Raw genomic sequence first — 13,456 nt, 5'->3', positions numbered from 1 at the left:
GAGGAACTGCGCAGAGATTTGTAACGCATGGGTGAGTGTACGACTGATGAGCGAACTCTGCTCATACTAGTTAGGGCTCGCCCCATGCCATTTTTGCAAGCAATCATGGACATTGTGATACCAGGCAGCTTCATGGGTCCAAAGATCGCCTTCATAGGCATAGAAGACCCAGAAGCCCACATCACGGCTTTCAACACCTAGATGATGATTTCAGGAGGAACCGACACCATGCACGACAAGTTGTTCATGAACACGTTCTCAGGCACAACGTTGGATTGGTTCATCAGCCTCCTTGATGGACACATTACCTCCTTCAACCAGTTCTCAACATTGTTCATAGAACAATACATCATCAACCAGGCTCCCCCTCCTGTCACTTACGATCTCTTTGACGTAAAGCAGTACCAGGGAGAGCCTCTGAAGGATTTCTTGAACAGGTTCGGGGCACTGGTGGTGAAGCTGCACACCAAAGACAAATACATGACGGTACACGCCTTCAGACGAGGGGTATTACCAGGACCTTTCAGTGATTCCTTGATAAGGTGTCGCCCAAAGACGTTCAGTGAGATCTGCCACAGAGCCGTAGCCCACATCGATGCAGGGGAAGAGGTCACAGAGAAGTGCGTTAGCATCGGACCTGTCTGACCTCGGGGAACTGGTCGTCCTCAGCCCATGAGGGTACATGAGGCCACGATAGAGAAGAAAGCCCCGAGGAAGCAGTCGCCTTATGAAGCAAGGAAGCCTCAAAGCAGGGGGCGTTCGAGGGAAGACCTCCCCACCAGGCACAATTTTTGAATGCCCCTCAAAGAGTTGATTATCTTCTCAAACGTGGCAGACAAGCTGAAGTCTCCACCAAAGACCGACAAGAGGCTAGGACTCAGCAAGGACACTTGGTGTGAATTCCACCAAGCCTTTAACCACAGCCTGCGCACTGTCTGGCGTTAGGATTTCAGTTAGATGAACTGGTGAGAAATGGTTCCTTGAAGGAGTACCTATAAGAACCACAACGGACTCCGACGTCAGCAGCCCCAACAGGAGATCAGGGGCACGAGGTGCCCATCCACGGAGAAATCAACACGATCATGGAGGATTCTCAGGGGGGTGCACCGCCTCCCAACGCAAGAAATATGCCAGAGAATTGATGGTAGTAGAAGCCTAGGGGTTGAACCAGATCCCCGATCCCGACCTCATCTTCACCAAGGCTGACTTGCAGGATATGATCCCACATGACAATGACCCAGTAGTAATCTCGGTGGTCACCGTGGGAAGGAAGGTGCGCCACATCCTCATCGACCAGGGAAGCTCCGCCGACGTGATGTTCTGGTTGACCTTCAACAAACTGCAGTTGTCTCCAGACCAGTTGAGGCCTTATTATGGCTGTCTCTATGGTTTTGCAGGAGGCCAGGTAGAGGTGCGTGGACACGTAAAGTTGAGGACAACCTTCACTAATGGCACGACTTCCCACACTGTCAACATTAGGTATCTTGTTGTTAATGCTCCTTTAGCCTATAACATACTTTTTGGCAGGCCCCCTTTGAACAGGATAGGAGCAGTAGCCTCTTTGAGGCACATGAAGATGAAATTGCCTTTCCCTTGAAGGAACAGTGATCACCATCAAGTCTGATCAGAAGGAGGCCAAGAAGTGCTACGAGAACAACCTCAAAATAAGGAGAGGAGTGTACAGTATCATCGCCCAACCTTCAAGGGAAGAAGGGGTCACCCGTGTTGAGATTGCCCGGGAGAGACGACCCGAGCCTGCAAAAGAAGTGATGGAGAGAGAGATCGGAGGAAAGAAGTTCAAACTTGGAAAGTCCCTAGGCCAAAACGCAGAGGACCAGATTGTCGAGGTCATAGCACGGCACCTAGAAGCCTTCGCATGGTCTGCCTCAGACATGCCTGGCATTGACCCCAATTTTTTGCGTCATCACCTCACCATGGACCCGCAGGTCCGACATGTCCGCCAGAGAAGGAGAAAGTTCAATGAAGATAGGCGTCAGGTCATCAGGGAGGAGACTCAGAAATTACTAAGTGTTGACCACATCAGGGTGATCCAGTACCCTGAGTTGTTAGCAAACATGGTGTTAGTGAAGAAGGCTAGCGAGAAGTGGAGGATGTGCATCGACTTCAAAGATCTTAACAAAGCCTGCCCAAAAGAGTCTTACCCGTTGCCCAATATTGACGCCCTGGTAGACAGCGTGTTAGGATGCAGACTCCTTAGCTTCCTGGATGCTTTCTCTGGGTATAACCAGATTCGAATGCATCCCAGGGACGAATGCAAGACGGTGTTCATGACAGAGCTCTCCTGTTACTGTTACAAGGTGATGCCTTTTGGGCTAAAAAATGCAGGGGCAACCTATCAGAGATTGATGGATAGGGTGCTCGTGCCCATGATAGGGCGAAACGTCTAAGCGTTTGTGGACGACATGGTGGTCACCTCCCAGGTGAAGGATCAGCACGCCGCTGATTTGGAGGAGCTATTTACCACGATAGCCAAATACATATTGAAAATGAACCCCGAAAAGTGTGTGTTTGGGGTAGAGGCAGGCAAGTTCTTAGGGTTCCTACTCATTGAGCGTGGTATAGAGGCAAACCCTGAGAAGTGTGCTGCAATTATAGCCATGAGAAGTCCGATCTCAGTTGACAGGGCGGATGGCCGCTTTGTCCAGATTCGTGTCAGCAGTTAGGGACAAGGGGCACCCCCCTATTTCCAATGTTTCAAGAGAAACATCAGGTTCGTATGGACCAAGGAGTGCGCGAAATCATTCCTCATGTTGAAGGAGTACGTCGCCAGCCCACCAGTACCGTGCAAGCCACAACTAGGTAACCCGCTTCGCTTATACTTCGCAGTCACAAATCGGGCGATCAGTTCGGTCCTCGTTCAAGAGCAGGATCAAGTGGAGAAGCTGATATATTTTGTAAGCAAAGTTTTGCAAGGGCCAGAGGTGAGATACTAGGCCATAGAAAAGTCAGCCTTGGCAGTAGTTTTTTCAGCGCGAAGACTTCGCCATTACTTCTAGAGCTTCACCGTGATCGTGATGACAGACCTGCCCATTCGCATGGTCTTACAGAAACCCGACCTGGCGGGACGAATGGTGCGTTGGGTTGTTGAACTATCAGGATTCGTCATGCAGTACGAACCAAGATAGCCTATCAAAGGCCAGGTTTATGCTAACTTCGTGCTAGAGCTCTCCTCGGCAGCCACGCACTAAGAGCAAACAGATTTCAGATGGGTCCTCTCCGTAGATGGATCCTCCAACCAACAGGGTAGTGGGGCCAGCGTCATCCTGAAAGGACCAAATGGGTTGTTGATCGAGCAAGCCCTACGATTTGTCTTCAAGGACAGTAACAACCAAGGGGAGTATGAGGCCTTGATTGCTGGAATGCTGCTAACCAAAGAGATGGGTGCAAAGGGTTTGCTGGCAAAGAGTGACTCTTTGTTGGTAACAGGGCAAGTCACGGGAGAATACCAGGCCAATGACCCTCAGATGGCCGCATACGTAAAGTATGTCTAGATTCTAAGGGGGACCTTTGTGGCGTTCGAGTTAGTCCATGTCCCAGAGAACAGAATGCCCAAGCTGACTTGCTAGCAAAGCTCGCCAGTTCAGGCAAGGGGGGCAGACAGAGGACAGTCATACAGGAGACCTTAAGAACACCTCAAACTAGTACAGGTAGTGCAGCAGAGGTCCAACAAATAAGCACCTCGAAAGGCGTTAAGAGGAGTCACCGGTCGTTGACTCAAGAAACGCTGAAAACACCTAAAAAAATCATGTACGCATTATCAAGAGAAGAGACGTTGCACGTTTTCCTAGTTGAAGAAGGCGAAACATGGATGAAACCTTACAAGCGATACTTGGCTGACGGGATACTCCCACTGGAGCCCACAAAGGACAAAATAGTCAAAAAGAATTCGAGCAGGTATACCTTTGTGGATGGGAATTTGTTCAGACATGGGTACACACATCCTATCCTAATCTACGTAAATGGTGAGAAATGCACTCGCATCATGACAGAGCTCCATGAAGGGATATGTGGGAGTCACATCGGTGGTCGAGCTCTTTCATCAAAGGTCATTCGTGCAGGGTACTACTGACCAACCATGAGGGAAGATTGCACGAAGTATGCATAGTGGTGCAAGTAATGCCAGCAACATGCTGGTTGGCACAAGGCGCCCCTAGAAGAGTTACGATCGATCCACAGTCCATGGTCGTTTCATACTTGGGGAATCGACATTCTGGTCCATTCTCCTTAGCAGTGCGACAGATGAAGTACCTTGTGGTTGCCATTGAGTACTTTACGAAGTGGATAGAGGCCGAGCCAGTTACACATATCACAGCCCACAAAGTCCAACACTTTGTGTGGAAAAACATAGTATGTCGTTTTGGAGTCCTAAAACGTCTGGTGTCCGATAATGGCACCCAGTTTGCAAACCAACAGTTGGGCAAGCTGTGCACAAAGCTTGGATTAAAGCAGGTGTTTGCATCAGTCGAGCACCCCCAGACAAACGAGCAGGTCGAGTTTGCCAACTGAGTTCTGCTCAGGGGTCTAAAGAGAACGCTAGAGAAAGCCAAGGGGACCTAGGCAGAAGAGGTTCCTAGAATTGTGTGGGCTTACCACACCATTCCCCAGTCCACCACCAAGGAAACACCCTTTAGCTTGGTGTATGGTACAGACGCAATGATTCCTGTAGAAATCCAGGAGAGTTCACCATGTTCGCAGAACTTCGTGGCTGAAGAATCCAAAGAAGAAAGAAAGGTAAACCTGGACCTACTAGATGAAGTCAGAGATGAAGCTCGCATCAAGTCTGAAGCCTTGAAGAGAAAGGTAGAGTACAAGTACAAATCCAAGTTGAGACCACGGCAGTTCCAGGTCGCCGACTTGGTGATGCGAAAGGCTCACCCCTACCAGTTAGAAAACAAATTATCTCCCAAGTGGACTGGTCATTACGTGTGACAGAGGCACTTGGGCACAGAGCGTACAAGCTCGAGACCCTAGAAGGTGAGGCGATCCCTCGAACTTGGAACACAACAAATTTAAAGTTTTATTTCAGTTAATTATTTCATTGTACACAGTTTAGGAGACACTCTTTTTCCCTGATCAGGGTTTTTTAATGAGGTCACCTAATAAAATTTCAGTTAATAGATGTAACTTTGCAAATGAGTTGTACAGTAAAGTAAAATCGAACCTCTCCCTTGGGTTAAAAACACCAAGATCAGAAATTGTATGGTTCTTAGTGAGCCTCCCTCTTGTGTGGGAACGCCAAGGTCGAGAACAGTATGGTTCTCAGTTAAAATCCTCCCTTGCCTTTGTGCGGCAAGGACGAGGTCAGCAAAGCAAACCTCTCCCTTAGGTTAGAAACACCAAGATTGGGAATAGTATGGTTCTTAGTGAGCCTCCCTCTTGTGTGGGAACGCCAAGGTCGAGAACAGTACGGTTCCCAGTTAAAATCATCTCTTGCCTCTATGCGGCAAGGACGAGGTCAGTAAAAGAGAACCTCTTCCTTGTCTTGTACGACAAGGTTGAGAATAGTATGGTTCACAGTTAAAATCCTCACTTGCCTCTATACGGCAAGGACGAGGTCAGTAAAGGAGAGCCTCTCCCTTGTCTTGTAAGAGAAGGTCGAGAACAGTACGGTTCCCAGTTAAATGTCTCCCTTGCCCTCATGTGCCAAGGTCGAGATCAGAAAGGTGAACCTCTCCCTGGTCTTTACACGCCCAGGTCGAGAGTAGCATGGTTTGAAACAAGACATCTCCCTTGCCTTTATGCGGCAAGGTTGAGAAGAGCGAGTAAGTACTCTCCCTATCTCTATACGACAGAAGGATAAGTCCAAGTGAGAGCTTAAGCAAGCATCGCCCCTACCTTAACATGGTGAAAAGGGTTAAGGTCTAGCAAACGGTAAAGAGGCGTGCGACTTAAGTTAGAAAGGTCCTAAAGCGTTTTTAGACTAATTCGACACAAGCGAGTAGTTGACGACAAACACAAAGGAGTTGTAGCAACCAATCCTCGGGCGTCGTTGACTGCTAATAATGGTGGGCCACGTAAAGTTGGGTCTCACAAGCGACATGGGTCAGTGTCTCACAAGCGACGCGAGCCAGGGTGCCGGAGAGTGGTCAGACGTCGATAACCAGGATGTGTTGATGTGTCCTCGGCAACAGAGTGAGGGCGATGTGACATAGGGCATCGGTGACTTAAACAGTAGAGCTGGCCACGAGAGGTGGATCCCAGACAACACACCAGTTATCAGTAGGGGGAAGCCTAGATTACGACGGGTCCATGTGTGTGGTGTGAATGGCGCATTCAGGCGCGACACAACTATATAACCACTGGAAGAGCTAAGGCCCATTACGGTTGCGTTACAGGGGTAGTGATGGAGATCACATAGGAGAGGCTTTTATTAATGAAGGAAGAGGTTATTCACCCACACATTTGAAGTTCTTCCTTCTAGTCTTCTCAAAATTTAAAGAAGACATAAAATAAAGAGAGGACCAAGCCTAAAGCCAAAGAAGTCTACAAGCTTTCAAGAATCGGCTTCAATTAATGTCTCTCTTTATAGTTTCTTTTGTATAAATTTGTAAATAATATAGAATAGTGTTTAGGTAGGTGCTAAGAGGGAAACCTAAAGATACCTCTTTTTGTAAAGCATCTTTAGACATTAGTTTAGAACTTTCTAGAAGTTGACTCTTCATGTCTCACTATAGGCGCTAGAAGTGGGTAGCCATGCAAGGGACTTTTGGTTAGCTTGTTGTGTAAGCTTTGTAAAGTTCATGACCAGTCCTTCTTCTATATAAGGAGGGTTTGGGTCCTTCTAAATGGAGAATTGATTTTTGAAGTAACGATACTCTCCCAAATTGGTGATTGAGTGAGTGAGAACTTGCCTTCTCCTCTTCCTAGTCTCATCTTGAGTGCCTTGGTTCCTCAAGTGGTGGCAATTCACACTTATCTTGGAGCATTCACACTTCAAGTGGTGTGTTCATCAACCAAGTTCTTCAACCACATAACTCTTCTCTCTTTTCCATCTATTTCTTTCATCTCCATGTCCATACGAATTCCTAAACATGTCTTAGGTCCTTTCTATTCGGTGTTTTAGCTTATTTTCATGTTTTATCGGTTCATCTTCTTCTTTGCTGAATATAATCGGTTCATCTTCCTTTTTCCTTGCTTTTGTTCGGTGCATTTCATTTGTGAAGCATTTTAATCGGTTCAATTGGCAAGAAATGGACTTCCATATGAGTTTTGGAGTGTTGGCTCAAGTTTTGGTGAGTTCTTGAAACATAGAACATTGATCCAATTCTAGAAAAGTGCCTATTACCTTTCCAACTCAAGTTGATTCCATAAAATGTCAAAGAATCATCTACATCTTGCTATTGGAATCATATCAGGTAGGCTGCATGCATGTCACGTGAGCAACTAGGGTACCCCCAGGAAGGATGGCCCCAGAGATTAGGTGCACAAGTTGGTACCCAGGTGGCCATCCCGTCAAAGGTTACACTCTAGTAAAGGAGCCTTACGCGCTAGATTGCCCTAAGAGTGGGTGATAGCGACGCTAAGGCACACCCTCAGAAACCCTAAATGCGAGTAGCAGAAACAGCGGAAACCCTAAACTATATAAAGGGTAGTAATAAACCTAACAAGGTACACAACATTTACGCGATACACATAATTTTACACGGAGCTTTTACAGCTAAGAATTTTGGTGTTTCCTAGCCCTAAAATTGACTTGAGCGTCGGAGTGCGAACAGCCTCTAGGGGGCCCCTTTGTCTTTGCAGGTACAGGGTGTTGATCGAAGGAAAGCACAAACCTAGGCAGAGAGAATTGGGCGTATGATCGTCATTGAGGTACGAAGGCAATCGAGTCAATCGGTAGGAACATTTGGCGATCATTGCAGATCTGCTTGGTTGAAGGAGGAGAAACCTGGATGACGCCCTACAAGCGTTACTTGGATGATGGGATACTCCCATTAGAACCCACAGAGGCCAGAAAAGTTCGGCCAAGTACACTCTCATCGACGGAGAGGTTTTCAGACAAGGGTTCACCCACCCAATCTTGGTATGTGTGAGTGGTGACCAATGCGCACGAATAATGGAAGAGCTCCTCGAAGGGATATGAGGGAGTCATATCGGGGGTCGATCTCTAGCATCGAAGGCCATTCGAGCAGGGTACAATGGGCCAACCATAAGGGAAGACTGCACGAGGTATGCACAACAGTGCAAGCAGTGTCATCAACATACTGGGACCTTTCCCTTTGGCGATGCGGTAGATGAAGTACCTCGTGGTCGCCATAGAGTATTTCACGAAGTGGATAGAGGCGTAGATCACGACCCACAAGATGCAGCACTTCGTGTGGAAGAATATAGTCTGCCGCTTCGGGGTACCGAAACGGTTGGTGTCCGACAATGGCACCCATTTCGCAAGCCAACAGCTAGGCAAACTGTGCACAGAAGTTGGAATAAAGCAGGTGTTCGCATCAATCGAGCATCCCCAAACGAATGGGCAGGTCGAGTCTGCCAACCGAGTCCTGCTTAGAGGTCTGAAGAGAAGGCTTGAGAAGGCCAAAGGGACATGGGCAGAAGAAGTCCCTATAATTGTGTGGGCTTACCACACCACTCCCAAGTCCACCACCAGAGAAACACCCTTCACCTTGGTATATGGATTGGACGCGATGATTCCCGTGGAGATCTAGGAGAACTCGCCACGCTTCTAGAACTTCGTGGTTGAAGAGTCGTATGAAGAGAGAAAGGTGAACCTGGATCTGCTTGATGAAGTCAGGGAGGAAGCAAGAATTAAAGTTGAAGCCTTGAAGAGAAGGGCGGAGTACAAGTACAACTCCAAGCTGAGACCTCTCCAGTTCCAGGTTGTCGACCTGGAGATGCAAAAAGCTCACTCGTACCAGCTAGAGAACAAGTTGTTCCCCAAGTGGACTGGTCCTTTCAGGGTGATAGAAACCCTTGGTAACGGGGCGTACATGATTGAGACGTTGGAGGGAGGCGCAATTCCTCGTACATGGAATGCGACCAACCTCAAGTTTTACTTCAGCTGAACTTTAGCATTGTACATAGTTTTTAGGGGACACACTTTTTCTCTTCCAAGGGTTTTTTAACGAGGTCACCCAATGAATTTCGATTGAAGTATATTCTCGAATGTTTTGTACAATACAGTTATGAACCGTTCACTTGGGTTAGAAGTCTCAAGGGCGAAAAGGGTAGGTTTATAGAGAACACCTCCCCCTCGAGTGAGAACGCCAAGGTTGAACAATGTGGTTCGCAATAAAATCATCTTTCGCCTTTGTGCAAAGATGAGGTTAGTTACGAACCGTTCGCTTGGGTTAGAAGTCTCGAGAGCGGGAAAGGTAGGTTCGCAGAGATCACCTCCCCCTCGAGTGAGAACACCAAGACTGAACAACTATGGTTCGCCAGTGAAATCCTTTTTCGCCTTTGAGAGGAGATGAGGTCAGTTACGAGTTGTTCGCTTGGGTTAGAGGTCTCGAGAGCGGGAAGGGAAGGTTCGCAAAGAACACCTCCCCTCGAGTGAAAACACCAAGGCTGAACAGTGCAATTTCCCAGTAAAACCTTCCCTTGACTTTATACAGCAAGGACGAGGTCAATTCAGAACCTTCCCAAGGGGTTAGAGGTCTCAAGGGTGGGCAGGAAGGTTCGTAGAGAACGCCTCCCCCTTTGAGTGTTAACGCCTGAGCAAAGAAGCATGGTTTGCCAGTTAAAATTCTCATCTGCCCCATTGGGGTAAGGACGAGGTTAGTTATGAACCTTTCCGCCTAGGTTAGAAGTCTCAAGGGTGGGCAGGACGGTTCGTAGAGAACGCCTCCCCCTCTAAGTGAGAACGCCAGGGCTGGGAAACACGGTTCACCAGTTAAACCCTCCCTTGACTTCATGTAGCAAGGATGAGGTCAGTATGAGTTTCTCCTTGGGCTAGAAGACTTGAGACTGGTCGCAGAGAACACCTCCCTCTCGAGTGAGAGCGCCGTAATGGAGACAGTGTAGTTCGGCGTGTGAGCTCTCCCCAAACCCATTATGGCCAGATTGGGGACAGATACAAAGTTCTCCTTGGATTGAAAGACTCGAGGCGGGATAGCGCAAAGTGCACCTCCCTCTTGAGTTAGGACGCCAAGGCGTAGACAGCACGGATAACTAGCGGCATCAGCAGTTGCTCTCCTTACTCAGAAGAAGTAGGAGCAAAGTAAGTCAGTGGGTCTCTCTCTCCCTTGTCTTACAAAGCAGGTTCGAAGAGTGACTATAAAGAGTTCCCTCCCCTTTGTGTTACGGAGGTGAGGTTAGTTAAAGGTTCGTGTACACGTCACCGCTACCTTAAGAAAAAGGTAAGGTAGAGCGGGTGGTGGACAAGCGTGCTACCTAGAGTATGGGTGATCATCAGAAGCGTTGTTAGCAAAGGTTAGTGCGAGGCACGACAATTAACGATCAAAACGAAGAAAACAAACTAAAGCAAGATAAAGACATAGCAGATAAGAGGCCAAGATAAGGACGACAATTAAAGGCAAACAAGTTCATAAATATGAAAGTATAAATTGTTCATCAACAAGCCAAATACAAGTAAAGCAAGTGGAATCCTGGGCACGAGTTGCCCATCTACAATCCGCTTGGACGTCGCGAAGGGTGAGGTGTCCATCTCAGGGTGCACGCAACATTTACGCGATACACACATAGTTTTACACAGAGCTTTTACAACTAAGAATTTTGGTGTTTCCTAGCCCTAGTATTTACTTGAGCGTCGGAGTGCAAATGGCCTCTAGGGTGCCCTTTTGTCTTCGCAGGTATAGGGTGTTTGATCGAAGGAAAGCACGAACCTAGGCAGAGAGAATTGGGCGTGTGATCATCGTTGAAGTACGAAGGCAATCGAGTCAACCGGCAGGAATAGGAGCAGTTCAAGGGAAAACAACTTTTATAAAAATAAATATATTTACAAGTTACAAATTGTCATTAGGCAACAAAATAAATTACAAAGAGAAATCATCGCAGGTTAAGCATCCACCAGTTGCCCATCCTCGACCTTCTTCGCCAGCCCGGTCTGGGAGAGATCCACCCCAGGATTCACACAGGCAACCTGGGCCATGGCGTGTTCGAACCCAGCGGCGTAGGCCTCAGCAGCATCATTGGTAAGCTCCTCCTAGGTCTATTGGAAGAGCTCATCCCTACGAGCTAGTTCTTCCTTCAGCGTGGCAAGCTGCTCCTCCAGCCGCGACAATTTCTCCTTAAGTTTGGTTGACTCCTCCTGCAACTTGGCCCCCTCTTCCGTCAAGCCAATCACTTCCGTTCGGAGGTACAAGACCTTGGTGTGAGCCCCAGAGATTCCTGGGACTTCTTGAACAGAAGTTTCTTGGTCGCCAGCTCAAATTTGCAAAGATCTGCCACCTCCAAGTAAAGGGTGGTCCCGCGGCGTTTGAGCTCCCTGACTTGAAGGGCTTTTTGGCTAGCTGCCTCCCTCATCTTCCGCATCCTAGAAAAGGTAAGGCTAGAGGTGACGAGGATGTCCCCAAGGCACTTGGACGCGTGCTGCAACAGAGGATCCTCCTCCATGTTCTCCAACCTCTCTTTGTCTTGGAAAGAGTGTAGGGCCCGTTGAAGGAAGGCGGGCAAGTCAGCAGGAGGCACTCTGCAATCGTCCCCAGAGACACTCTCCCCCTACCCTCCTGGACCACAAGTGTTAGAATGTATGGCATTAAACTAGAGGGGGGTGAATGGTTTAAAGGGGGTTTTCACAAACTTTTTAAGATAGAATGAAATTCTTTGCAAGAAACCAGATTTAGAAATTCATTTTGCCAAGAACAAAGCTCAAAACAGAAAAGCAACAGAAAAACAATCGGTTGTTTATACCAGTAATATAATAGGAACTGAAATTAAAGAGTTTAAGGAAGAGAGAATTCCACAAACAGTTTATACCGATTCGCTCTTAACCCAAGAGCTACATCCAGTTTACCAGAAACCACTAGGTAATCAAATCCAGATTACATACACGCACCACCAAAGAAGTGACCTTGATTCCCTCAAGACACACTTCCTTTGGCTCAGCACAAACACCACCAAGAATGTTGATCTTGACAACCTCAAGAGCACACAACCCTTCTTGGCTTTACAACACCTGAATGTACACAAATCACAGAACGAATTACACTGTTACAGAATCAACTGAAATCAATACAAAGTAATCATATTCCACTTCTCTCTTGAATAACCAAAGCTCAAAATGAAACTCAAAATGCTTCAAAACTCTTTGAAAAACTCAAATATATTTTTCTTTCTTGTTGTTTTTTATAAAATATTAACAAACTATTTATAGTATTCAAATCTTGGTCAAAGCATTTAGAGCAGGAGCGTATTCAGTTATGAAATCAATTATAGCTCTTTTAACAAACATAATTTTTTTCTGTTAGGATTCCAAACAAACAATCGGTTGAAATAGCGCATCGATCGGTTGTTTGGGTTTGACAGCAAGTCAACCATCCAAAACAGTTTTCAAACTTTTTCAAAAACACCTAAGTATAAAACAATCGGTTGTTTCGACAAAACAACAGGTTGTTTTTCACTTAGTTTGAAAAACACTTTAATCTTAAAAGATTTGAAAACACTTAAGCTTTAGATTCAACAAAGAGTGGATTACAAATATAATCTACCCTAGATCCTATTCTAAAGCACCTCAGCAACAGCAAGCACCTCCATCCTTCCATCAAACGCTTAGGATTTGGATTTTTCAAAGCTTGAACACACTTGATTCAACAATCTCCCTCTATTTGATGAAGACAAATCCCTGGTTGCTTGTGTTGGACTTGATTGAATCTAAAGCAATTCCTGTAAAAACAACATATATACAATCCAGTGTTTCCTACAGCAGCAGGTTAGTTTTTCACATTTCGAAAACAATATACCAGACAAACAATCAGTTGTTTGCACGAAACAATCGGTTGTTTCTGTCAGCAGAAGCAAAAACAGTTATGATATCAGAGATTTTAGCATATTTAAAACACTTTTTCAGAGAAAGACACACAAGAACCAATTAATTCTCCCCCTATTTGTCTTAACAAATAGACTATAAGAGTTATAAGATAGTTTTAGGAAAGATTTTGAGAGTCTAGAATGCCTAACTCATTTCTCAAAAAGAAGAACCTTTCTTTTGGTAGTGGTTTTGTGAAGATATCAGCTAGTTGCAGTTTTATCTAAATGAACTTCACTTCACAGTCTCCATTGTTCACATGATCCCTTATGAAATGATGGCGAATCTCAATGTGCTTAGTTCTTGAGTGCTGAATCTGATTTTTGGTAAGATTTATGGCACTTGTGTTGTCACACATCAAGGGAACCTTGCTAATCTTCAAACCAAAATCTGCAAGTTGTTGTTTAAGCCAGAGAATTTGTGCACAACAGCTTCCAGCAACAATGTATCCAGCCTCTGCAGTAGAGAGAGCCACACAATCTTGCTTCTTACTATGCCATG

At 46.3% G+C, this 13,456-nt stretch overlaps 1 protein-coding gene across 1 annotated transcript; it reads left to right on the top strand.

Moving 5' to 3' along the window:
* Window positions 1–204: 204 nt before the first annotated feature.
* Window positions 205–645, top strand: LOC137834088 (uncharacterized). Its single transcript, XM_068642153.2, has one exon. It carries the CDS (start codon window positions 205–207, stop codon window positions 643–645), a length of 441 nt encoding a protein of 146 aa, XP_068498254.2.
* Window positions 646–13,456: the final 12,811 nt, after the last annotated feature.

Source organism: Phaseolus vulgaris, chromosome 5 (genome assembly GCF_051622355.1).
Source record: "Phaseolus vulgaris cultivar YP4 chromosome 5, ASM5162235v1, whole genome shotgun sequence".
In the NCBI taxonomy this organism is placed as follows: domain Eukaryota; kingdom Viridiplantae; phylum Streptophyta; class Magnoliopsida; order Fabales; family Fabaceae; genus Phaseolus; species Phaseolus vulgaris.
Note: the sequence above shows the minus strand (reverse complement) of the source record. Positions and strands in the feature narration are given on the sequence as shown.

Coding starts and splice junctions, on each gene's coding strand:
- LOC137834088 (XM_068642153.2), top strand. CDS start 205: ATGATTTCAGGAGGAACCGACACCATGCACGACAAGTTGTTCATGAAC.